The sequence below is a fragment of the Notechis scutatus genome, chromosome 2, assembly GCF_049901735.1.
Source record: "Notechis scutatus isolate UNSWTSFEM ecotype Mainland chromosome 2, rNotScu1.2, whole genome shotgun sequence".
NCBI classification, from domain to species: domain Eukaryota; kingdom Metazoa; phylum Chordata; class Lepidosauria; order Squamata; family Elapidae; genus Notechis; species Notechis scutatus.
In genome coordinates this window covers 84,087,731-84,114,207 of record NC_142010.1, presented here as the reverse complement: position 1 = coordinate 84,114,207, position 26,477 = coordinate 84,087,731, and the positions used below count along the sequence as shown (strand labels likewise).

The following is a 26,477-nucleotide window of genomic DNA, read 5'->3' as shown; positions in this document are numbered from 1 at the left end:
ATTTACAGATCTGCTTGTCGTAAGCATTTTAGCAGTGCATTTCTCACAGTTAAAACAAAGGAATTCTGCACATATTCTAACAACAAACCTAGTAATTAATTAAATCCTATTGATGTATTACGTAGTCTCATTCAAATTTTACAGAATAGCAATAGTACTTAGACTTATATACCGCTTCACAGTGCCTTTATAGCCCTCTCTAAGCAGTTTATAGAGTCAGCATATTGCTCCCAACAATCTGGGTCCTCATTTTACCCACCTTGGAAGGATGAAACACTGAGTCAACCTTAAGCCTGGTGAGATTCGAACTGCCAATTTGTAGGCAGCCGGCAGACACAGAAATAGCCTGCAATATTGCATTCTAACCACTGCCCCACTGCAGCTTTCATATTGTGAAGTGCAAAGCCAGTGTCTTACATTGAGGTGCTTGTAGTGTACATTTTGATACCTGGAGAGATATTTAAGAGGCAAGGAAGCTCAGAATTACTAGTGGTGAATCTGAGCAAACTTGTATGTGAATTGTCTGAGGACTAAAATACATTAAGCAAAGTTGTGTTGTTTCACAGTGCAATTTTAATGGCTTCTGTAAACTTCCAGAAACTGGAATCAGGATCTAGCTACAGATATAATGCACCTGTATGATATACAAATAGACCTCGACTTACGACCACAGTTGAGTTCAAAATTTATTTTGCTAAGTGAGAAATTTGTTAAGAGATTTTGCCCCATTGTATGACTTTTCTTGCCACATTTCTTAAGTGAGTCACTGCAATTAAGTAACATGGTTGTTAAGTGAATCTGGCTTCCCCATTGACTTTGCTTGTCATTAAGTTGCAAAATGTTATCACATGACTCTGGGATATTGCAATCATCCTAAATATGAACCAGTGTCAAGCATTCAAATGTAAATCACATGACCATGGGGATGCTGTAATGGTCATAAGTGTGACAAATGATCATAAGTCACGTTTTTCAGTGCTGTTGTAACTTTGAATGGTCACTAAATGAACTGTTGTAAGTCGAGGACTACCAGTATTGTTTCCCCTTTATAGATTATTGATCTGCACTTATCTATATTTTATTGTAGGGCTGGAATGGGGCACGGAGATCTGTAATTGGTGACAACGCCGATTTGCTAACTCATTACTATGATGATGCAAGGACCATGTATGAAGTTTTTAGAAGAGGTTTTAATATATCTGGTAAGTTTTTGAAAAAAGTCTTTGATTTTTTTTTAAAGCAAAAATATTGTTACAGTGTCTATGAAACTCCCGCTTCTACAGAGAACAAATGTAGGTGCTTGGATAAAGTAATTGTATTTAGATGATGATTCAGTCTTTGGGGCAGTTAAACCTTGTTATTGAGTGTTCTTGAACTTACCATGGGGACAGTTACAGGGACTTATCTTGGTTTAAAAAGACTACTACTTTCAATACACATAGTATTTTACTGCTATAATAATAGCATAAATATTGAATACACATTTTAAATCACAATTAGGAAACAATTCACTCTTATTTTTTCAGTTGTACGGCCACAAAAGTTCTCTTGGAATCTCATAATTGAGTGGTTATTTTAGCTAATTTACAGAATTTTTAATCTACTATTTGGACAATTTATATTCAGATAGAAAGCCCACAATTGCAGGGAAATATTGATTATTTATTCTAAATGGGCTACTGTCAATAGTAAAAAAAGTATTTGAATATAAGTAATTCGGGTTGGTTGTTGGTCTGTTGGTCTGATCTCTGAGCTTGGCAATTTGGTTGCAAACGTTTTGTCACCATTTGAGGAGACATCGTCAGTGTGCTTTGAATTGTGCTCGTCATGAGCACAGGTCAAAGCGCACTGACTATGTCTCCTCGAATGGTGATGAAACGTTTGCAACCAAATTGCCAAGCTCGGAGCTCAAACCAACAGCCCATATACTAATAACTGCTGACTCTGAACAGCTTATGTACCCATCTTCTGTAAATCAAACTAATGAATAGCAATTACACCTTAACACTTGTAGGAGGAGAGCTGTGTGTCTCCATGGAGTCTGATAGCACCTTTTCCAACTAATTTATACATCTGATGAATGAGATATCACTGAAAAAAGCTTGTGCCTCTTAATAAAATTTATTACTAGTAAAAGTCCTTATCACTCCTTCTGATCTTCTGACATAAAGCAGCTGCACCATGGCTTTCATGAATATTGATTATGTTATAGGACATACCAAACCAATGGGATATCATTTAGAATGGAAGCCAGTTTTGTTGAACTCATTGTAATATTATAGAAAAAAGATAAATGTTAAGAGAGTAGGTGTGCTTCATTTCATGTCGGGGTCTTACATCAAAAATAAAATCGTCATTTCTGGAATTGTAAAAAAAAATGAAATCCCATTTGTCAAGATAACTGTCCTTTGTGTTTGATGGTCCTTGGTACAAATTCTTGGATGGCTGACATAGCACTGGTTTATTTTTAAATATGCTGTCCTGCTGAGATATACATAGGCCATCAGGAAATGCATTATTAAGCAGCTTTGAAAATGGCTTATCACAATACTCCTGGTGTCGGGTTTTTTTCCCTCTAGAAAATGGTCCCTGCTTAGGATTTAGGAAACCTAATCAGCCTTATCAATGGTTATCCTATAAAGAGGTAAGATTGATATTATTACTTTTTCTCTTAATTGAACAGTAAAAATGGAACTGTAATGTGAAATATTTTTTCTACTGCACTCTAATCTGGACAGCTAAGGAAGATAATTACCTGGTTAGAAATGATTACACTAACAGAAGAGAATATGATGTGCCTTTCCCACTCCCAAATATTCAAGATCTATTGTATAGAGTACATAATAATCCTCATCTATTGTTTAGTTTTTTCTAGTAGAAAATGCCTGCAATAGTGACATACAGATACTCCTTGACTTACAACAGTTTATTTATATTTTGAATTTACAATGGCACTGAAACAAGGGATTTATGATTCTTTTTTTCACACAACCATTGCAGCATCCCCATGATCACATGATCAAAATTCAGATGCCTAGCAACTGACTCATATTTATGATGGTTGCAATGTCTCATGGTCATGTGATCACCTTTTGCGACCTTCTGACAAGCAAAGTCAATGAGGAAGCCAGAATCACTTAACAATCATGTTACTAATTTAACAACTGCTGTGATTCACTTAACAACTATGGCAAAGAAAGTTGTGGGGCAAAATTCACTTAACAACAGAAATTTTTGGCTCCGTTGCCATCATAAATCAAGGACTACCTGTACTGTTTGTTATATAGTCCATTTCTGGATCATCTAGAAATGAAGTAATTGGAAATCAGTGGGGTAGGGACTCTCTTAAACAATATAATAAACCTGGGACTTCTTTGAGGTTAGACAACAACTAAAGTAATTGTTAATACAATTTTCAATTTTGCATTAAATTGAAAGGGAGTGGAAAAAATAACTTGTGGAAATGTCTCACTGAATTCCACCTGCAATTTAATGTGGTTTATTTCCACTTTTCAGGTTGCTGAAAGAGCAGAAGCATTGGGATCAGGCTTACTCCAAAAGGGATGCAAATCATCACCAAACCAATTTATTGGGGTCTTTGCCCAAAACCGTCCAGAGGTGAGATTTCAGAAATGGAATCTTATTTCCAGACTCTCGTTATATTCACATTTCCTTCTGTTTATATCTTTTATCATCTTCTTCCAGTGGATCATTTCTGAGCTGGCTTGCTATACCTATTCCATGGTTGTGGTTCCCCTGTATGATACATTAGGCCCTGGATCCATTCGTTATATTATTAATACAGGTAAAGAGAGTAGATTTGCTTGAAAAATTCTTCAAATACTTTTTGGTTCTTTAAGTGGGAGTCTAGTTGTTCAAAAGATGTATTTCAGTAGCAAAAGTCCCGTTAAATTTGATTCCCCAAGGAAATGTTAGAAGAAGGATTAAGAATATCATACAGAAATAAAAATTAATTTATTGGATTTTTACAGTTTGCCATTTTACTACATCTCTGCATTTAATATCTTCAGGATCACATGGACCACATGGATTCTAGAAAACCATGTTGCTTTCTTTCTCTGTTTCTTCACTGAAAAGCTCTTCATTCCAAAATCTAAAGAAATAATAATTTTACTCAAAATATTTTGCTTTTAAATTGGAAAAAAAGCCTATGTAATTAGAATTGTAGCAGAAAATAAATTTCAACTATCAAATTTAGATCTTAAAAATCCAGATGAAGAGATTTCCAGATGAAGAGATTTCCAGATGAAGAGACTTCCAGATAAATTCCACATGAGATGAACTGTTTAAAAATTCTATGTTTTGAGGCTTTTCTGCAGCTTTTGAAGTTTACAAATCCCTGTGGCCTTTGGAGAGACCAGGTTGAGAAAGTCTGATTGACAATCTAGGGATAAATACCTTACGTTTTACAGAGTCAAATTAAAATGTAGTTCCTGTAACCATTCACACAACTAATATGATACCAGAAATACTTGCCAATTTTTCTTCTGCTTTAAAATATAAAAATTATTGAAGCATGAACCAGTATTTTTGAATGGAAGTGTTTTGAACTGGTTTTAATTTAGTATGAGTTTTGAAGTTCATGTTGATTACAGCTTATAGATTCAGGTTAGTCAATTTCTCAGTCTAAATCCCTTCTAAATTTTACTGTTTTAAAGCTGAATAATCCAGACAAGAGGGAGAACTGGGGCTGGGAAATTGGGAATGTATTGATTCAGAATTAAAAAATTATGTACCTCTGTAAACAATGGAAATAAGAATACATTTGTAGTGGTTGGCGATTAGAGGGTTGTAATTTTCAGGAATTGATATATATTCTTCCTTGAATAAATGTCACACAATTTAGATGGCTTGTGATTTGTAAATAAAAATGCTATTATATTTCAATATAATTTCCTGTATCGTTTGATTTATTTTATTAGCTGATATTTCTATAGTAGTTTGTGATAAACCTGAAAAAGCCAGAGTCCTGCTAGAACATGTAGAAAGAAAACAAACATCGGGCTTGAAATCAATTATCTTGATGGACCCCTTTGAAAAAGACCTTAAAGAAAGAGGACAAAGATGTGGAGTTCAAATCCAGGCTATGCTGGAAGTAGAGGTGCGGTTCTTTTCCAGTGTTTTATTTGATCTTGTACTTTTGTGAAATGAAAAACTATTTTAAGAGGTGAGAATAAATGTGGTATGTTTTAATATGCTGAAGAAAGACTATTTTAAACAAGCGAAGACAAGACAAAGTCAATAAATACCACAATTTGATTTTTTAATGCCTTTGAATCAGTAATAACTCTTGATAACTGTATGGGGAAGTCCCTGCCATTTTCTTGGCAAAGCTTTTTAGAAGTGATTTGCCTTTGAGTGATTCCTAGAGCTGAGTGAGAGGGAAAGGCCCAACATCACTTAGCTGGCTTTGTGCCTAAGGCAAGACTAGAACTCACGGTCTCCTGGTTTCTAGTCTGATGTCTTAACCATTACACCCAAGTAGTATTCCATTTAATTAATAAGGTTAAAAAATCTAATTTGACACAGTAAAACTGCTTTATTAGTCCAGTCTTGTCAGTATATCACAGCATGACATAAGTTTAAAGAAGTAAACAGCAATAGGAAACGTCAGGCCAGAGAACTGCTCACATATTATCACAAGTACGAATCATGATTATTTTCTTATATTCTTCAGAACTGTGGTCGGGAGTGCTGGCATGCTCCTGTAGTGAGTATAAACCATCCTTTTCTATCTTTAGTGTTTTCTCATAAACAAATGGCTAAATACACCATTCAGTGTTCAAGGAAAGAATGAAAATAACACATGATAGTATGGGCTGTTTGTTCACATTCCATTTCTTTTAGTGGAAAATTTAGTGGTACAGATGTTTTTGTGAATTTTTCAATAAGCTGCTTATAAATAGCACTTCAGGGATACAGGGAAACAGCATTTTAAAAATGTTGACTGTTCATTCAGAAAAGAGACACCATAACATGAATACATGAATACTTTTATGCAGAGAATTCCTGTATCTTCATCAGAGGTGGTATTCAGCAGGTTCTGACCAGTTCTGGAGAACCGGTAGCGGAAATTTTGAGTAGTTCGGAGAACTGGCAAATAACACCTCTGATTGGCCCTGCCCCCATCTATTCCCTGCCTCCCGAGTCCCAGCTGATTGGCTGGGACTTCTTTTGTTGCCCTGCACAGGAGAACGGAGCTAGAAAAGAGGTTAGTGGGGTGGGGAGGGAATGGGATTTTATAGTACCCTTCCTCCAGGAGTGGGGAGGGAATGGAGATTTTACAGTGTCCTTCCCCTGCCACGCCCACCAAGCCACGCCCACAAAACCAGTATTTTAAAAAATTGAATCCCACCACTGATCTTCATGTGCGATGTTTGGCATGTTCAGGACTAAAATATAAAAAAATTAATTATTTGGTGCTGTTTTCTACTGCCATGGAAGAATATTACTGAGCAGAAGCTGGTTTCTTGCTTCTCATGGTGTGAATGGCATTTGACAAAATTTTCTGTGCAGAAAAAGGTTCTGCTTTTGTGTGACTTTAACAGTTTGTGTGTCTTTACAACCAATATGAGGATTCTGAGAATTAAAAGCAACAAAAACCATGAATTCTGAAGGTATTGGGTCTCTGATAACTTAATAGCCCTATTCAGAAGTTTCCCTCACCTTCAAGTCCAATGCTGAGATAGGAGTTTCACCTTCCAGAATACATACAGAGTGCATCCCTCCCTCCCTCTCTCCCTCCGTGTGTGTGTGTGTGTGTGTGTGTGTGTGTGTGTGTGTACAGTGCAGATGAAGACAGGATGGCAGCCTCAGCTGTCAGTCTCTGGATAAAAGCTGACTCCCTGTCTGTGCTGTCTTACAAACAGGGATGCCAGGGAGTTCTTTAATTCTGTCCAGCTCAGCCCCAAATAAAGGTGCATACAATTTAATGTAAGACTTTAGCATAATGGTCTATTCTCAAAAAAGTATATGCATACAACCCCAATTGGGACTGGTAACTCCATTGCTAAGTGATGTGGTTGTAAACAAGACATCACCTGATCGTGATGAACTTGCAATCTCATTGTGAAATGCTTAAATCTCAATCACTGTGGAAACCCTGCAACAATTGTAAGTGTAGGGATCAGTTAAAATTTTACTTTCTCTAGGTCATCATTTATAGTGGTACCTTGGTACTCAGTTGCTTTCAAACTCATCAGATTTGGTACTCAATGCATTTTGATGCAAAAATTTTGTCCTGATACTCATTGTTGGTTTGGTACTCAACATACAAGCTGGAACTTGTTAGCTGCCTTGTAACTCACTACATTATTCCTTATGGGAAAAAATTGTTTGGTACTCATCATTTTTGGAACTCATTGCGCCTCCGGGAACCAATTTATGATGCATACGGAGGTACCACTGTAGTTTTAAGCTCACTAAACAGGACAGTTGTTAAGTAAGGTCTATATTTTGAACCAGATTTGGGGGAGAAAAAGAAAGTGAGCAACACCCTATGGAAATGATTGCATTAAAAATGATAATATTATTTCTTCTTATTGTTTTTGAAACTGATAAATATGATGCAAGAAATTGTATTTCTTATTCTTATGATATTTTTTTAGCCTCCTCACCCAGATGATCTATCAATTGTCTGCTTTACTAGTGGTACCACAGGTAAATTTATCACTTTAATGCTGTTGAAATTTAACATAAATATAGTTTATCTCTTTTTAGACCCATTTAAAATGTTTATGAATAGAAATGTGTACATTTTAATTTTGATTACTTTTACATATTTTATAATATTTGGGGGGATGCAAAAACATAATGGTATATATAAATACAAAGTGCTTATCGTCCTGACTGATGAGATATATTTTGAAAAGTTAAAATATTTATACTGGTAAATAACTGGTTATATTCAAGGATGGAATGACTCATTTGGCCCACTGTGAATTTAACTTCAGCTCCAATGGATATTAGAATTAAAATCTTGTATTCAAAGATCTTTGAACTCTGCCTAGAATGACTTTATTAAATATTTCCCCTGTTGATCTTTTTCTTATTTTACTTCATTATTTTTGACTTGGAGCTATATGTATAGAAATTGCAATTTCCAAACAGTTTGAAGAGGGTAGTCAAATACATGAGGAATGGTTATTTCCTTTTCTGCAAAAACGTATTTCCCAAAATAGTAAAATTTTAGCTTCTTGGATTTTGATAATACTAGTTCTGATTTTTGTTTTGATTTATTTAATTTGACAAATGAATAATCATACACATGGCTTTTTTCTCTACTATAGTAGAATGTACTTAATTCAGATATTTTCATTATTTCTTTTCTAAATCTATCTGCTCAATATGTGAGGTATACATTTGGAAACATTATCTATTTTTAAATACATTATATTTCACTTAGTGTTTTGGAAGTTGACCTCATGAGTTCAAATTTATCTTAAGTTAAATACAATAAGAAAAGATATTTAGAAAATAAAATTGGAACAAGCAAAATCCAAATGTCATATACTTTGGATTTTTAAAGCATATTTCATTGCCTCTCCTTTTGAAGAAATGTCCTACCTACCCTCAAACACTACATTTTTAATGCATTCCTTAATACTTTCAAGTCTATAAATATCTGAAGGAAAACATCTTGGTCGCTATCCATCAGATAGCAGTAGGAGAATTGGCCTTGGTTGTAGGAGACTACCTGACAGTGATGTAGAAAGACTGCATTAAGTTCCAGATTCTATACAAAGCTCTAATACAAATCAACATTTGAACCCTGGTAGAAGCTGATTATTTTCAAAGATAGCTCTGAAACAAAAAAAAAGGTGATTTCAAATATATTATGCTTAAAATATGAGTGATTCTAGTAGAGCATCTTCTAGTAGAGCATGCTTAAAATATGAGTGATTCTAGTAGAGCATCTGATTTTAAAAGTTTGTGCTAGCCTCATACTGAAGGAAAAGGGAATTGGCAAAAAGAAGAGAAGAAAACAAGCATCAGAGAAGTCTGTAAAGATTCTCAGTCATCCAGGTCACAGTTTTCCCAAAGGTGCTTTTTCAGGAGGCAACTGGACTTTCTGGGGGTGGGGTGGGGGTTGGTTTTGCATTTTGGTAATACAAATTACCAGCTGTCTACAAGGAATATAAATCCTTCCATTCCCCACTATCCAGTCAGAACTGAAGAAGCTTCTTGGATGAGAAGCAAAATGTCTTCAGAAAGAAAAACAAGGAAGTCCCTTTGCCTCCTGAAAAAGCACCTTTGAGACAAGCATCAGAGAAATGATGGGTGGACCTGCCTGGGGCTCCTTGTTCTGCACTCTCCACCAAATTGGGCGTGTTTTCCAAAGGATTTATCATGGTGGAAATGTTGCAGAGGTGGTATTCAGCAGGTTCTGACCAGTTCTGGAGAACCGGTAGCGGAAATTTTGAGTAGTTTGGAGAACCAGCAAATACCACCTCTGACTGGAGATTTTACAGTATCCTTCTCCTGCCATGCCCACCAAGCCCACCCACAGAACCAACAGTAAAAGAATGTGAATCCCACCACTGAAATGTTGTCCTTAAAAGAGGGGCAGAGATGGGAGCTGTTTATTCCTAATGTAGATGATGAAATTTCACCATTAGTTCAGTGAAGGGAAAGCTTATGGGAACCAAGTTTCAACATCAGAACAATAATTGTTCATAGGAAATCTCTGGTATGGTCCCTTTGTGTACATATGAAGTGACTTATTTGATTGACCCATCTTGACTTCACTGATACTACAGCAGTGAAAACGTCTTAAACTGTAAGTACTAAACAGGCATTTAAAGGCTGACAATGCACATCCTGTCAAAGATCAGTTCACATTAGCAAATAAGAAACAGATTTTGAAAGAATTCTCTGTGGTGCTGATTACTTTGCCCATGTTTTCTAGCTGGTAAAGGTGAAGGTTTATTTGGTAAGATGCTTCTTTCTCCATTTTCCAGGTAACCCAAAAGGTGCTATGCTGACTCATGGAAATGTGGTGGCTGATTTTTCAGGTTTTTTGAAAGTGACAGAGGTGAATACGCTATTTATTTTAAAACCGGACAGCAAAATGAGCTATATATAATTTTGGAAATAGAAACACCTACAAGATAGGAAACTGTCTTAGGACACTGCTTGTGAGTCATGACTGTAATTTCCAGTGCCATTGGTTTAAGTACTGAATTAGTGCTTAATAGTAGCAAAAATCCAATTGTGCTTTTTGAATTTAAGAATTTTTTTCCTTGGGTGAGTGGGTAAGGGTGGGTAAACAAACAAACAAACAAACAAAGGATCATTCCAACTTAAAGCTTCAGACAGACACACTGAAATCAGTGTAACTAGTTAACATTGCCAAGTGAAGTTACTTTGAGTGGTCTTTTTGAAACATGACTAAATTTGGATCAGGTGAAGAAAGCAGTTTGGGGAAAAGAAAATGAATTTAGAACCATAACTATTAAATATTGTTGCTGTCCATTTCAGTAACAGGTATAGTATAAGTCTTCATTTTTTAAAATGGGTCAGAGAAATGCAAATGTTACTTTCTCTCATGCCAGCTCTTTCAGCTCCTGGCTGATCATGGCCTTTCTACAATTATCACTACGAGCACCTCGATCCACAGTATACATAAATTGATTTTCTGCAATAGAAAAATATATTTTTAAAAAATATTAGTCATTTAAAGAAAAAAAATGGAAAGGGAGTCCCTTCTATCTACAATATTTTGTGAGCAGAGCAGCAAACAGAATGCATGTAATTTAAAGCATGGAAGCATGAACAGGCATCCAGAAGGCAAGATTACAAAGTTAATTTTATAACATGATATTTTTTAAAAACTTGGAAGAATTCCCATCCCTTTAATGTCTGACTGATAAACAGAATTTACTTGGCTATGAATTTTGTATTATATCTCATCCTCATAAAAGCATCACATGCTATATTCTGTTTATGACTCAGAGATTGCCTTATGCTAATTGGGTTCAATCAGATTAACTATGTTTTATTAAACAAGCTGTAAGTGGCCTTGTTGAAACATTCTACTAACCTATTATGGATGGGTTCACATAGTGCACTAAACCAGAATGAAACACAACATAAAGCACTACTTAGCTCCAACTAGCCAGGATGTCATAGGAACCCTTTCCAGCCCTATCTCAATATGTAACTGATCTGATAAATATGTGACAGATGAATCTGGGGATCAAACAGTATTATAGGCCACAGATTTTATTCTTCTGGAGGATAAGTCTTGCAGTCTGATATTGTAATTGTCCAAATGCTAGCTGTTTTGTTTTACTTTATTTTATTATTTTATTTCATTTTATTTATTTTATTATTTATATGCTGCCCACTCTTTACTAGAGCGACTCCGGGTGGCTTATGCTGAAAAGGGATCTTATTATCTTAATGATAATGTTTCAGTAAATAAATAGATGGATGTTTCTATAAATAAATGAATATCCTGTCTTTCCATTACAAATAGAGTGTCTATTAGCTAAATGGTTTGACTTGGTCTCGAATATGTTCCTAACCCATGTGGCATCGACACTTGAACTTATGGTTTAGTAATTGGTCAATTTTGTTGAAAATGTTAAAAAGAGGCATTTGTTTGGGGGAAACTCCAAGCAGTAAAAATACAAAAATAAAGTGTTTTGGGGAGCGGGCATTTTGAGTTGGCATCAGAGATGCTTGAATAGAGGGCATGATCATAGCTCAGGTCTCAGAGCACACAGGCCCTGCCTAGGTGTCTGGAGAAGATGGGGATTTGGGTTGGACAGAGGGATAAAATATGTGCCATGATACAAACTCCATTCCTTCTGTAATTGCACAACTGCGCAATTATCAAGATGCAAATATGAAAGGGCAGGATTTGTGTCAGTGATAGATAATACGATGCACACTTTGTCATTTTGGTGTTGTGATTAGGAACGGACACCTTTGGTGCCCTGTACAGTGGAGAGAGCTCTCTGCATTACACCCTTGTGTTACTTACCACTCCTGCTAACATAGCTCCATTGGTGTCGTGGCCTAACGCATTATTTCAAACACTGTTCTCTTTTCTCACGTAATAATCTCTAAACACCCCCCTTTTGCTCCTCTTGGTGCCATTTTTCTTTTTATTGTTTTATGACTTTCTTGTTGTGTCTTCCTGTCAGTGTTTCTTTCCTTTCTGTCTCCCATGCCCTTCATCTGCAGAAAGTGATCTTTCCGAGACAGGACGATGTACTCATCTCGTTCCTACCTTTGGCTCACATGTTTGAGAGAGTGATACAGGTAAGAAACTGCCTAGACTGACCAGGCCTTGTGGGGCTCCCTGTTGTGTTTTTTTTTCCAGAGTCAGTGGTCTCCTACATATGAGGATGTACACATTTCCTATTTGCCTTTAGCACACATGTTTGAGCGAATGGTACAGGTAAGGCCTCCGTGTCAGTGGAAGCCAACATTTTCTCCTGCTGAACAATAAAAAAGGGATGACTAGGCAATGAGATGGCCCAGTTGTGCTACTAGGTCATTGTTTTTCAAACCTGGCAACTTTAAGATGTTTGACTTCAACAAGCATGCTGGCTAAGGAATTCTGGGAGTTGAAATCCACACATTTTAAAGTTGCCAAGATTGAAAAACACTGCACTGAATCATAGTATAGCATTATAAGAATGACTCACCTATGCCTGGCTTCGCCCATGCCCCATCCTATTCGACTCATGAAAACAAATAATCTCCCCAAACTGTGTTTTGACGCTCTTTCCACTAATTCTAGTGACAATTATCCTTAATTTATTATTCTGAAACATGTTAAATTGGACTTAATTTCCTGACCAACTCAAGGTTGACCCAGCCTTCCATCATTCTGAGGTCAGTAAAATGAGGACCCAGATTGTTGAGGGCAATATATTGACTCTAAACTGCTTAGGGCTATAAAAAGCACTGTGAAGCAGTATATAAGTCTAAGTGCTATTGCTATTAATCTAAAACAGAAGGTGAACTTTGTTCTTTCTGCATAGTTTAACCATAGTTAAAAATTACATACAAGTCCTGTCAGTGACTGCTTTAAACCTAAAATTTCAGTTATTCCAGAAAGTTTGTTGTTTTAATATATATATTTATTGCTTCGCTAGGAAAAGCATGCTTTTAATTCTTAATTCTTTTAAAATTGATTATTCAAACTTACAACTTGCAGCATGTAACGAACTACTTCTCTTCCAAAGACTGTCTTTCCTAAACTTCACAGCTAGTTGTTTGCCTAGTGCTGAAATTTTTAATGGAATGTCTTTGCCAAGAGATACAGAGTGGATAGCTGTCATCCATCACTGCTGGCTTTTTGAGTAAATCAGTATTACAAGGAAGCAGATTTGCATTCTTTGATAGAATCACCTGTCCCCTAATGGTAGAACACAAGACACTTGTTCTGTTATGCACATGACATGGCCAAGACTATTGGATAGGATCTTCTTATCAGGAGTTATTTAATAGTAACTTTGCAGTATCACCAATAAGAAAGATGCCTAAGGAGTACTATATGGGTTTTATTTGGGTCATATTGGCACATTTGGGACCTATTGGGTAAAAACAGGAATTAATTTCTTTCCTTTTCCTTCATTACAGTCTGTAGTGTATTGTCACGGGGGACGAATTGGCTTCTTCCAAGGGGATATTCGCTTGTTGTCTGATGACATGAAAGCTCTGCGTCCGACCATTTTTCCTGTTGTACCAAGGCTACTCAATAGGATGTACGATAAGGTACTTCTTACAATTTGTGTGGGCAAATTAAAGGAAAAAATGATTATGCTTGGGCATGTTTATTAGTGATGCCATTCTGCTCTTCTTGTCACATGGTGTTAATGTTGAACTTCAAATAGCTAGATCTTGGTTACTTTAATTTTATTTTTATTTTTTTATTTTATTTTTATTTTATTTGATTTGCCAATTGTTTACAAGATAATAAGTATAAGTGTATACATAGTTGTGAATACATGAAATGGGTACATATAAGAAAAATAAAAGAATAAGAGAAACAATAGGACAGGGACGGTAGGCACGATGGTGCGCTTATGCACGCCCCTACAGACCTCTTAGGAAAGGGGTGAGGTCAATAGTAGACAGTCTAAGGTTAAAGTTTTTGGGGTTTGGGGAAGAGACTATAGAGTCGGGTAGAGTATTCCAGACATTGACCACTCTATTGCTGAAGTCGTATTTCCTGCAATCAAGTTTGGTGCGGTTTACTTTGAGTTTGTATCTATTGTGTGCTCTTGTGTTGTTATGGTTGAAGCTGAAGTATTCATTGACAGGTAGGACATTGCAATGTATGATTTTATATACCATGCTTAAGTCCGACTCGAAGACGGCGTAATTCAAGGTTTTCTAGTTTTAGAATTTCAAGTCTGGTGGCATAAGGTATTCTACAACGAGTAGAAGAGTGGAGAACTCTTCTTGTGAAATATTTCTGGACTTTCTCAATTGTGCTAATTGTGCTAATATCAGATACGTAATGAGGGTTCCAGACTGATGTATTCGAGTATTGGTCTAGCAAATGTTTTGTATGCTCTGGTTAGTAGTGTGATATTACCAGAGAAAAAACTTCGTAGGATTAGGTTAACAACTCTTAATGCCTTTTTGGCTATGTAGTTGCAGTGGGCTCTAGCACTTAGATCATTAGAGGTGAGTATTCCAAGGTCCTTTACAGAGCTTGGGTCATCAACAAGATCTTGACTATTCAGCTTGTATTTTATTTTCTGATTTTTTTGCCAATATGTAAGACAGAGCATTTATTTGTTGAGATTTGAAGTTGCCATTTGTTTGACCATTCAGATACATAGTCAAGATCTTTTTGTAAGGTAGCAGTATTGTCTGTGGTATTGAACAGCTTTACATCATCAGCGAAGAGAACGCAATTGCTCTTAATATGATCACAGAGGTCGTTTATGTAGAGTATGAAGAGAGTTGGTCCTAGAACACTGCCCTGGGGGACACCACTATTGACAGGTACTGGATTTGATAGAACGCTCCCGATTTTGACCATTTGTTGTCTGTTTGACAGGAATGCTTCTATCCAGTTATTCAGTTGACCAGAGATACCATAGGATTTTATTTTTAGGAGTAGTTTGTCGTGTACCACTGAATCAAAGGCTTTACAGAAGTCTATGTAGATTGCGTCAATTGCTTTGCCCTGGTCGAGTTGTGTCGTCCATATGTTTTTGCAGTGTAAGAGTTGCAGATTACAGGATAGTTTTTTTCTGAAACCAAATTGTTTATTTTGTTTTTAACAAAAACATAACACTGATGCAGAATTTGCGTACCTTATTTTATAATTTTATAATGATTTTTCAAATACATTAGGGAAAGGCACTTGCAAATCAGGATTTGATTCCAATGGATGTCTAAGAAAACTTCCTGCTTTCATCAGAATGACAAAAGCAGCATTGTGTTGCTAGCTCAATGCATATGGGCATCTATGGGACATCATGACAAAGGACCAAAAGGGGTGGGGCTTGTATTGGGACAGCAGAATACCACATTTATCAACCTTCTGCTGGTACCACTTAAGATTTTAAGCAGCAAGTTACTTAGGATAATTGAGAAAATATTTTACATCTACAACAGCCCAGCTTTTGCAAGCATCATTGGATAGTAATAACATTATCACCATCATTATTAAATGATATGTCCGATGGATGTTTCTTTTATAACATCCAGAAAGAAAGTTGGTATCCCTTATGGCAATCTTTTGACTATTTATTTATTGAATTTATACTGCTGCCTATTCGCCCATGGCGACTCGAGGCAGCTTATAGAATTTAAACCATATTAAAAAAAACAAACCAATAAAAACTAACAAAAAGAATCAAATAAATTAAGTACAATAGAACAAAATCTGGAAAAAAATAAATAAAAAATCACCCCCCAACTCCCACCCCTCACCCCAATGACAGCAGATCACACAAGCATTTATGAGTTCCCCAGGCCCGCTGGCAGAACTAGGTTTTCAGTGCCTTCTGGAAGAGTATTAGAGGGGCGATTCTAATGTCTGGGGGAATGAAGTTCCAGAGAGAGGGAGCCACCACGGAGAAGGCCCTTCTTCTGGGTCCCACCAAGTGTATCTTCCTCAGGGATTGGACCCACAGCATTCCCTGCCTCCGTGCTCTGACGGCTCGGGTAGATGTGACCGGCATCTATCTTCTCCTAAAGATAAAGACTATATTCTCTTTGAAATAAAACATATACTCCATTGCAGCTTAGGCTATTGTTCAATGTTATTTTAGCCTGCATTTTAATGTACTTGTTATTGCACTATATTCATATGCAGGTAGTCCTTGACTTACAACAGTTCATATAGTGACCGTTTGAAGTTACAACAGCACTTAAAAGAGTGACTTATGACCATTTTTCACAGTTATGACAGTTGCGGTATCCCCATGGTGGATCTACATTCAGATGCTTCACAACTGACTCACATTTATGACCGTTGCAGTGTCCCAGAGTCATGTGATCCCCTTTTGCGACCTTCTGGCAAGCAAAGTCAATGGGAAAGCCAGATTCATTTAACAATTGTGTTACTAATTTAAGAATTGCACTGATTCACTTAACAACCGTGGCAAGAAAGGTTGTAAAATGGGGAAAAACTCACTTAACAAACACAGACTCCAGAGAGTAATTAGGACTGCAGAAAAAACAATTACTACCCACCTGCCTTCAATTGAGGACCTGTATACTGCACAAGTCAAAAAGATGGCTGTGAAAATGTATATTTTCTTTTATGTATACTGAGAGCATTTGCACCAAGACAAATTCCTTGTGTGTCCAACCACACTTGGCCAATAAAGAATTCTATTCTATTCTATTCTATTCTATTCTTGCTTAGCAACATGAATTTTTGGCTCATTTTTGGCTCAATTGTGGTTGTAAGTTGAGGACTATCTGTGTACAAATACGTATCCATTTGATAGGCAGTATATAGTTTTGTGGAATGATTAATGCAACATAAATGAAGTTGATATCAGTTCTTTACCCTTTTTGTAGGTAAAACTGTATAAAATATGATTATAATGATTTATCCTGAAGAGTTGGCATAATTGCTGTGTTATATGACAGTAATAAAATTAAAGATCAGCCACAATTGGCTTTTTAAGAGCTGATAATTTCCCTGCCATTACCAGATGCCTCTTTATTCTGTTGCCATAATTTCCCAAATAATTATGTATAAACATGCCAAACTAAACATCTAGAAATTCTCAAAATATCTTAATCTCCATTTAGATTTCAGTTATTTAATTTCCTTGCAGAATGAAGATAAATAGAGCATAATTCAAATAGTAACAGATTAGCCTTTTCGTAATAGCTTTATGATGCAGCTAATATTGATTCCAGAAATTGTATACAACTAAGGACAATTGTGAGAGCCAGTTTGGTCTAGTGGTTAAAGCATCAGGAGATGTCATGAGTTCTAATCCTATCTTAGACACAAAGCCAGCTGGGACACTTTGGACCAGTCACTTTCTCTTAGCCCTAGAAAGAAGGCAATGACAAAGCACTTCTAAAAAAGTTGGCAAAGAAAACTGCAGGGATTTGTCCACAAAGTCCCTGAGAATTGGATCGATTGAATCAAAGGGGAAAAGAAGACATTTTTAGAGTCATGTCTGCTTATACAAGTAATACATCTGCTTCTTGTCATTTTTTTTTCTGTGAAAGTAACATTTCCTTGCCTTTCTCCTTGTTCTTTTACACCTCTTTGTAGATTTTTAGTCAAGCAGACACTCCTGTGAAACGCTGGCTTCTTGAATTTGCTGCCAGTCGTAAAAAAGCAGAAGTTCAAAGTGGAATCGTTAGAAATGACAGTGTGTGGGATATATTATTCTTTAACAAAATACAGGTAAGGCTTTATTAAAAACTGGATCTTGTGAGAATAGCTCACAATAGGGATGCAATTTACCCTGAATGTTTCTCAAGGCATTTAAAAAGGCTAGTTTAAATGTAAGGATGGGTGAAGCCCCGAGCATACACTGAATTCAGGTGATAAAAATGGGAAAATAGCTTGGTTAAAATCAAGTCATTTTTCCTTTGGTGTAAACTGGTGCAAATAAATCTTCCTTAAATCACAACTAGAGTAGAAACGTGCAGGAATTTGCTATGGGAGGCAGATTTTTTTTAAAAATTGCCCTTCTTTTCCCATTCGCCAAATACTTATCCTGCTGGATTGCTTAGCTAATTTACTTTTTTCTTTGTTTTATTTATTTATTTGAATTGTGTGCAGCAAGATTTGAGTTATTATTGATCCTTTTCAACAAATTAGGGGATCTTGATAACAGTACTGGAGAATGAGGTTTGGAAAGTACATTAAGACCTGAAATACAGTGCACATATTTAAATCGTCTTTGAATCGTCTTCGGTGCTTGGCAATTGGGCTGCATTTATGATTGTTTGCAGTGTCCTGCGGTTATGTGACCATTGTTTAATGATGTTTTTGCTGAAAATTGGCATTTACAAAACTGCATAGCTAGCAATAGCACTTAGACTTATATACCACTTCACAGTGCTTTACAGCTCTCTCTAAGCTGTTTACAGAATCAGCATATTTCCCCCAACAATCTGGGTCTCATTTTACCCACCTCGGAAGGATGGAAGGCTGAGTCAACCTTGAGCCTGGTGAGATTCGAACTGCTGAACTTCTGATAGCCAGCATTTAGCAGAAGTAGCCTGCAGCACTGTATTCTAACCACTGTGCCACCATGGCTCATACCTGTTCATTAGCTCAATGACTGTGGCAGTTGCTTAACAACTGCAGCTTCACTTAACCACTGTGATGATTCACTTAAAAACCATCGCAAAATAGGTTGTAAAATTGGGTTGGTCACATGAATGACCTGCTTTAGGACCATCACAGGTTACAATTGTGCTGGTGGGCAGGATCCATTAATATCGTAACTTGAGGTTTATCTATATTCAGGCATTTGGAATTACAGCAAAATTTATCTTGCAAGCAGCAACGAGCAGTCCCACTTATGTCTCAGACATTAGTTAATCAACATGAACAGACCTTTGACCTTTGTCTTTGCACATTGTGGACAGTCACATCATTCCTGCAGACACCTTTTAATTATTTTATTACCAGGGCTTATATACCGCTCCAGTTAAATGTGGCTCTGAGCAGTGTATACACTGTGATCCAGCACTCAGATTCAGAGAAGTCTAGCAAAACAGAAAACCTAAAACCAACTCTCCTACCGTTCTTGGTGCCAGAGCTTCTGGAGTTGCATATTTATCAATGCTCCCTGCAAAAAGCCTTTTGGAAGGTCTGAAAGAATAGCAAAGATGGAATTACTTTTGTGAGGAGTAAGGTTGCTTATATGGAGAATGTTGGTATTTTCTCAAAGTAATAAATGATAAGATGATACTATGTTGTATTTCAAAATTGTGTTTAACAGGCAAGCCTGGGTGGTTGCGTTAGGATGATTGTTACTGGAGCTGCTCCTGCTTCACCTACAGTTCTGGGTTTCCTTCGAGCGGCATTAGGATGTCAGGTAAGTTCTACTAGAGGATTATTAAGATGTTCCTTTTCTGTAATTCTACCTAAGGATCAGGTGGGGATCAGATACATTCATAATAGAAATTGTCACTATCCTAACAAGATCAGTCTCTTATAAGAATGTTTATGTTTTATAAGAATCATAGGAAAGGCCAGATTTGATATTTTTCTCTCTCTCAACTTTAGCCAAATTACTGGTTTGAATTATTATTATTATTATGGCAGTTGCCATTTTTCTGCCTTCCAGTTCTGCTGATTAGTTACCTACCATCCTGAAATTATCTTTAATTTAAATTTAAGACCCTTATTGTTTTAATATTTTAGATTGCATTTTATTCAGTGTCTGTAAGCCACTTTGGCAAGATGGGCAGCATACAAGTTTGATAAATCTGTGTTTCCCAAATGGGATTGTCTACAAGCCAACCTTTTTTTCCAGGATTTTGATACAGTCACTTTCCTTTATTTAAGTAGACACATATTCGACCTTTCAGGGGTTTAAGAACATCCTGGATCCAGACTTACAATGCCCTCTTCCTTTCTTTGCAGGAATAAATGTTACTTCTTCCTTAGTCAAGACAGAGCTTACAGCATTAGCCCTCAGAAATGTTATTATTAGTGGCTATTAATAATTCAGCTCTCAGCGACTTAATTTTTTTCCTAGCCTAGCAACAAAATCAAAAAACCTTTCGCACTCCACTTTCTGAGTTTATAAGAAGAAAGAACATTAACCACCATTTATAATTTCATTATTTCAAGAACCAAAAATTTGGCTCATACAGGGGCAATGTCAGTGACTCTGAATGATCGAATTTTCCCTTCTGACCACAGCAGAGAACTTTACTTCTCCCAGTTTTTAAATAAAAAGCTAACATTGGTGTCTTGTTTAAACAATGTTTCTTTGACAGGTTTATGAAGGCTATGGTCAAACAGAGTGTACAGCTGGGTGTACCTTCACCACTCCGGGAGATTGGACATCAGGTAACAACGAGGCAGGAGCTTCATAAAAGACAGGTGAATGTGGTCATGTAAGGTTGAAAGCACCAAGACCAGAATCCTAAAACATGCTGGCCTGCAGGACAATTATCTATTTAGGCTGCTTCTGACTCATTTAATGTCCTCTGCCAAACAGGCAAGTTCTTTTTAAAACCAATCAATAATTTACCCCCGGTGGAAAGTATAAGTAATGCTAAGCAAAATGCTGTTATGTAAATCACTGTAATCATGTAGCTTACTGGGATCCTAGTTTCAATATTAGTGATAAATTGCAGGTCTATTTCTGTACTGTTTTCCCCCCTCTCCAGGGAGAGACAAACTGTGGGTGCATTAGCTGCTTCCTCTACCAATCTCACTGTGAGATACTGTGATTTTGTAATTAATTTTTTACACTCAATTACACATACCTGACTTCCACTATTTCATTAATATGCAGATAGCTATGTGATAACGATCTGCTGTGGGTTTTACTTTTTTAAGAGAAGAAACCACATATTTCTTAATTTGATTTTCAGGCCACGTTGGAGCACCTCTGCCTTGTAATTTTATTAAATTGGTGGATGTTGAAGAATTGAATTACTTTTCTTCCAAAGGAGAGGGAGAGGTAATGTGTGTGTACAGTATTGGTACTTATTCATTTCTGTTTCTTAGCTACAGATTTAAATGCACCATTTATTATAAATAAGAGCTGTAGAACAGGAACCAAAATAGAGCATTTCAAAATATGTTCCATTGTAGGTTGAAAAGGAATTTGCTAGAAGAAAAATCATATACATAACATTCTTTTGATAGTCCATTTGATAGTAACAAGAATGTTCCTAACTGATACGGAAGGAACATGGATTACTCTCTGCAATATTAAAGCATTGTAGGTTTAGGCAGTGGTGGGATTCTACCAGTTCGCACCTATTCGCTAGAATTGGTTGTTAACATTCTAAGCAGTTCGGAGAGCCGGTTGTTAGAAGAAATTACTGGCCTGATCCTGTAAGGAAGACAGGAAGGAAACATTCTGGTGTTGCTTACAGAAACTGCCTCTACGTTAACCCTTATTACATTCTTGGCAGGACTAGACTTCCTGTCTCAGGAATGTCTCTGGAGTTTTTCCCGCCTCCTTTTCTGGTACTTTGCTTGTGTGGAGTGACCATTTAAAGTTACAATGGCACTGAAAAAAAGTGATCATTTTTCACACTTACAACTGTTGCAGCATCCCCACAGTCATGAGAGGCCAGGGGAGGAGATGCATACCTTGATGTGAGTGATATTGAGTTGTCCACGCCCAGCCGATAACATGACCACCAAGCCATGTGCCCAGTCACATGACCACCAAGCCACGCCCACCACCTAAGCCACGCCCACAGAACCGGTTGTTACAAATTTGAATCCCACCCCTGGTTTTAGGGTGGCCCATTATATATAATGAAAGTTGGTCCTTGCAAGCTTTCTTATTGTAGGGCAGTGTTTCTTAATTTCTTTTCTCACTGCACCCTTTCCACTTTTAAAAAATATGGAGGATCCCCAGAAGAGCTTGTGTTTGTATGAGTTATATTTATTAATATTTACCATATTAAATTTTTTAATTGATTATGTACAAAAACAGTATTAAATCCATTAGATATTAACACACCATACTATATTGTATTCACAAATACATCCTTTTAACAAATAAATAATAAGAGTGACCTTGTTTTTATATTTTTGCAAATATCTTCAGTACCTGGCAAATATTTTTGATATTGCAGATTTCTGAGAGGGTTTTGGAGGACCCCCAAGGGTTCTTGGGAACTTTCAGAAAATACAGGAATCCCTTTTGCTTTTGCTGCTTCAGAACCGGTTCTCTGAAAGTAATGTCAAAAGAGGACTTTCCGGGAGTGAATATGGAACTCCCAAACCTCCCTGGCCTGATTGCACTCGCACTGGGCTATGGTGGCCAGTTACCTGCCCCCAAGCTCCCTGGGACTTGCAATTTCCTGCCAGCTTCCCCATTGAGTTTGCTTTTTTGGAAGTAAGCAGGAAGTTGCCAGGAGGCCCTTGCTTAATTATGGCAATGGGAACTTCTGGGATAGCCATTGCTAAGCGATGCAGTCACATGACATTGCACAGTATGACCTCATTGCTCAATGATAGAAATTCCCGCCCCAATTTCCATTGTTAACCAAGGTCCATCTGCATAATAGTCGAGCAGAGAACCGTTGTTCACCTGTTATCAGGGTTAGAAGATCATTATTTATTATGGTTCATCGCACACAGCCAAATGTTTAGTCTGGATTTGGCAATTTTATTCACTTATTGAGTCCTTCTTAAGGACCTGGGATAGGCAGATGTGGAAATTGATGATATTAAAGACATCGTCACAGGATGTAAGCTGTTCCAAGTAAAGCTGGCTTTTGTAATTGACTAGTGGTGATTTTGCCAATACCAGCAGTGTTCAAGTGGTGCTCCAGTTATTTTGGGATTATTATTATTTATTAAACGTGTATTCCATATTAACCAGTACTTGTTGGATTTCTATCAAAATTTTATTTATAATAGTTCTACTCTGCAAAATTCAAACAACTCTTGGCAGCTTACAGCAATGGTGAATAAGGTTGGCAGCACTGGTTTGCTGGAAGCAATTGGGGATATCAGCCCAAATGAATGCTTGAAGTCCCTTTATAGTCTGTGCTTCTTTATGGGAAATTGCCATATTAGTCTCTTACCCTAACAGCATATAACCTAATTAGTTCTCATTGCAAAAATGTTTGCTTCACATCTAGCAGCTGTTTTGTAAACAGTAAGCTGTTTACTACTCTTACTGTTAAGCAGTATGTTGATCTCTCTTTCAGATCTGTGTCAAAGGTCCCAATGTTTTCAAAGGCTACTTAAAAGATAAAGAGAGAACAGCTGAAGCCTTGGACAAGGATGGCTGGCTTCATACAGGGGACATTGGAAAGTGGTTGTCTGTATGTACTGAACTGCTAACTTTTCATTACTGTATTAAGAATAAAGTTGAAAAGCGATATCTTCATTGATTTGGGACATTTTTGGAAATGATAAAGGGTTAAATGAGTTGGGACCAATATTTATGTATATAGTTCAGGGGTTCTCAAACTTTTTAAACAGGGGACTAATTCATGGTCCCTCAGACTTGGGGGGGCTGGACTAGCTGGCTGGGCATGGCTACATGGTCATGTGACTGGGTGGGCGTGGCCAATTTAGCAGTCCATTTTGCCTTTGTCCTTGCTGTACTTGCTCAACCCAAGGAATCTATTTACTATTTACTAGCAGGGGAGGCAGCCAAGGAAGGGGTAGGAGAACAGACTACTTTTTTGAATTATTTGGGATTACAGGGCTAAAGGTTTTTTAGGCCTGAAGGAGAATTCACAAACTGATTTGCTTTTTGCCACACTTGTGCATGTGTATTACACACACAGCTACCAAAATTGTTCAGCAACCAATTTGGTGGATGTACTTTATCCATGGCAAGAATCAAAGCAGTGTGTGAGTTCTCCTTCAGGCATTATACTGCAGTTGCATTTGAATTAGTGTCAGCTGATTTTGAAAAAGCTAGGAGACAAGGATCGGGAGCTGAATAACACTGTGAAAGGCTGTTTTTAAAGCATTTTTAAAGCAAGTTTACAAGCCGGCAGCAGCCCCTCCCCTATTCACCCACCAGCCTTGCATCATGTGGCTGCACCGGTGTTTTACCCCTCAGTCAGCTGGCCCTCCCTTGCACCCTTCAGCATTATCTTCAGCAGAAGCGGTGTGATCAGAAGTGCAGCTCAACCGGTGAAATAACTAACCAGAAGTGCAGCTGGAGTGGATGCTCGCTGGAAGATAAGGCCGATGCCGAGGGGCAAGGGGCAGGGCTGAATCGCACCACTCCGCGGGCCGAATACTTTGCACTGGCAGACTGTATCCATCCCGCGGGCTGTAGTTAGAGGATCAGTAATATAGATGATGAGATAGTGTAATGTAGTAAGGAAGTATCAGGGTTTCTCCAGGGAGATCTGAGTTTAATTTGTTCACCCTTTTGGTTGTTCAGGTTGTTGTTATTTGTTATCTTTATGGTCATTTCTCTACGAGCTCAGTTGGAGGGGTGGGAAGCACCCTTCATTGTCTTCCCAATTCCAATCTTATGAAGTAGATTGAATGACAGAGTTTGACCACAAATGACCAAAATCTCTATGGCTGAGGATGGATTAAAACCTAAATCTCCCCAGTCCTCCTGAAAACTTAGCCACTATAAAACATTGGCTGTCTTATTGAGGGATCTTCAGAGAAAAGACAAATTATTGATGTGATTGAATAAAGTGTAAGATTGTGATCCCAAAACCATTTACTAGATGGAAAGCCTCATTCATAATAGCAGATTTTCTTTCTGTTAAGTAAGTATAGGATTGTACTGTATGCTGCCAGTTTTCCTAAGCCATGGAGATAATTTTAGTTTTTCTTTCCAAAACGTAAAATAGTTGACATTTTGTTAAAATATAGTTCTATTGCTTAATCAACGTAATTGTTTTTTATGGTTCACTCACAGAATGGAACACTCAAAATCATCGATAGAAAAAAACATATATTTAAATTGGCTCAGGGAGAATACATTGCACCAGAAAAAATTGAAAATATCTACATTCGTAGTGAACCTGTCTCCCAAATATATGTGCATGGAGATAGCTTACAGGTAATTGTTGGCATTTCTGTAATTTAGTCAAGTTTCTCTTCCTACCTCTTATAATTTGAAATCTCTATTGTGACTTCCTGTAAAATTAAGCAAAGAAGATAAGCTATTTTCTTCTGTGGTACACTACTTCCGTATTACGAATGTGGCATAGTTGTCTCAAGATAATTATTTGTTTTCTTTTTATATATATGAACTATAGGTACATTACTTTATGCCTAGTATAATTTGGAGAATGGATATTGCCTGATGGTGCCGCAAGTCTTCTGGAATAAGTTCAGTTATTAGAAACTGCTATTTTGCTATTGCAAGAGGCATTTCAGAATAAGTAGCAAGTGGAGGTGTGCAAATGTTTTCAAATTTGAAATGACATATTTCAATTGTTTTGAGCATGAAGCATCTGTTTTCATTCAATACATCTGCTTTTATTCAATAATGACTGGTTTAACCATTCGGGGACCATGGGACTAAGCCAAAAAGCTGGGTCACAAATATGGCTTCCAATTTTATCTTGCAGGCCTTTCTAGTGGGGATAGTTGTACCGGATGCTGAAGTCATGCCAGGCTGGGCCAAGAAAAGGGGCTTTCATGGAACTTTTACAGACCTTTGCAACAATGAGGTGTGTGCTCTTCTGCCTATGCTTTCTAGTCCAAATACACAAGTACAATGCTCCTTTAGCAAAATTATGCAAGTAAAAGGCACAGATGAAAATTCTAGTTGGATCAGAATTTCCCTGGGTACTATAAATAATTCTGTGGGAGGCCGCTATTGTTAAAGTGACAACAACTTTCTAAGTATGGGAAGGAGATTACTCTGAATGGGTACATTATGGAGAACATGATGTAAGAAGAAGGGCCATTTTTTTTGATGTGATAACAATGGTTCAAATTAAAATATTTCAGTATAAGGCAACTTCTTCCATTTTTAAATACCAAGCAGAAAATGGAAAAAGCCAGATGAGGCCAGTATCATATAATGTCAGGGATTTTTAAAAAAAACATTTAAAAAGTTAGGAAAATTCAAACATTTCTGACTGATCGTTTGAATTTGGAATGGGGTAATATGAAAGCAATGCATAGTTAGGAATGCTCAGGAAGTATGGATTGTAGGCAGCTTTTTAAAAATTAATTTTTATTAAAGTTGTTAATTTTTAATAATGAAAATAATACAACTTTTAGAGAAGGAATAAAAGAAATGAAAAATGAATATATGAGAAAGGGGAAAAAATAAGAAAAAAATAGAAGAAAAAGCAATTTCCAATTTAAGAGCAGTTATAAATGCCTTTACTGTATA

The 26,477-nt window shown here is 36.9% G+C and overlaps 1 protein-coding gene across 7 annotated transcripts in view; it reads left to right on the top strand.

Annotated features, from left to right (window-relative positions):
* The window catches only part of ACSL6 (acyl-CoA synthetase long chain family member 6), a 113,370-nt gene that overhangs the window by 78,558 nt on the left and 8,335 nt on the right, over positions 1-26,477 (top strand). For 5 of the 7 annotated variants that reach the window (XM_087955332.1, XM_087955335.1, XM_087955336.1 and 2 more), the window contains 17 exons: positions 1,088-1,202; positions 2,580-2,644; positions 3,517-3,618; positions 3,706-3,805; positions 4,944-5,122; positions 5,699-5,731; positions 7,629-7,680; positions 9,981-10,054; positions 12,214-12,291; positions 13,621-13,755; positions 17,747-17,881; positions 19,434-19,529; positions 20,440-20,512; positions 21,043-21,131; positions 23,350-23,466; positions 25,044-25,187; positions 25,702-25,803. In XM_087955332.1, the coding sequence (XP_087811458.1) occupies positions 1,088-1,202; positions 2,580-2,644; positions 3,517-3,618; positions 3,706-3,805; positions 4,944-5,122; positions 5,699-5,731; positions 7,629-7,680; positions 9,981-10,054; positions 12,214-12,291; positions 13,621-13,755; positions 17,747-17,881; positions 19,434-19,529; positions 20,440-20,512; positions 21,043-21,131; positions 23,350-23,466; positions 25,044-25,187; positions 25,702-25,803 (1,689 nt within the window). Of the gene's footprint in view, positions 1-1,087; positions 1,203-2,579; positions 2,645-3,516; positions 3,619-3,705; positions 3,806-4,943; positions 5,123-5,698; positions 5,732-7,628; positions 7,681-9,980; positions 10,055-12,213; positions 12,292-12,352; positions 12,431-13,620; positions 13,756-17,746; positions 17,882-19,433; positions 19,530-20,439; positions 20,513-21,042; positions 21,132-23,349; positions 23,467-25,043; positions 25,188-25,701; positions 25,804-26,477 lie in introns of all 7 variants that reach the window. The other 2 variants (XM_026687451.2, XM_087955333.1) reach the window with 2 other exon arrangements.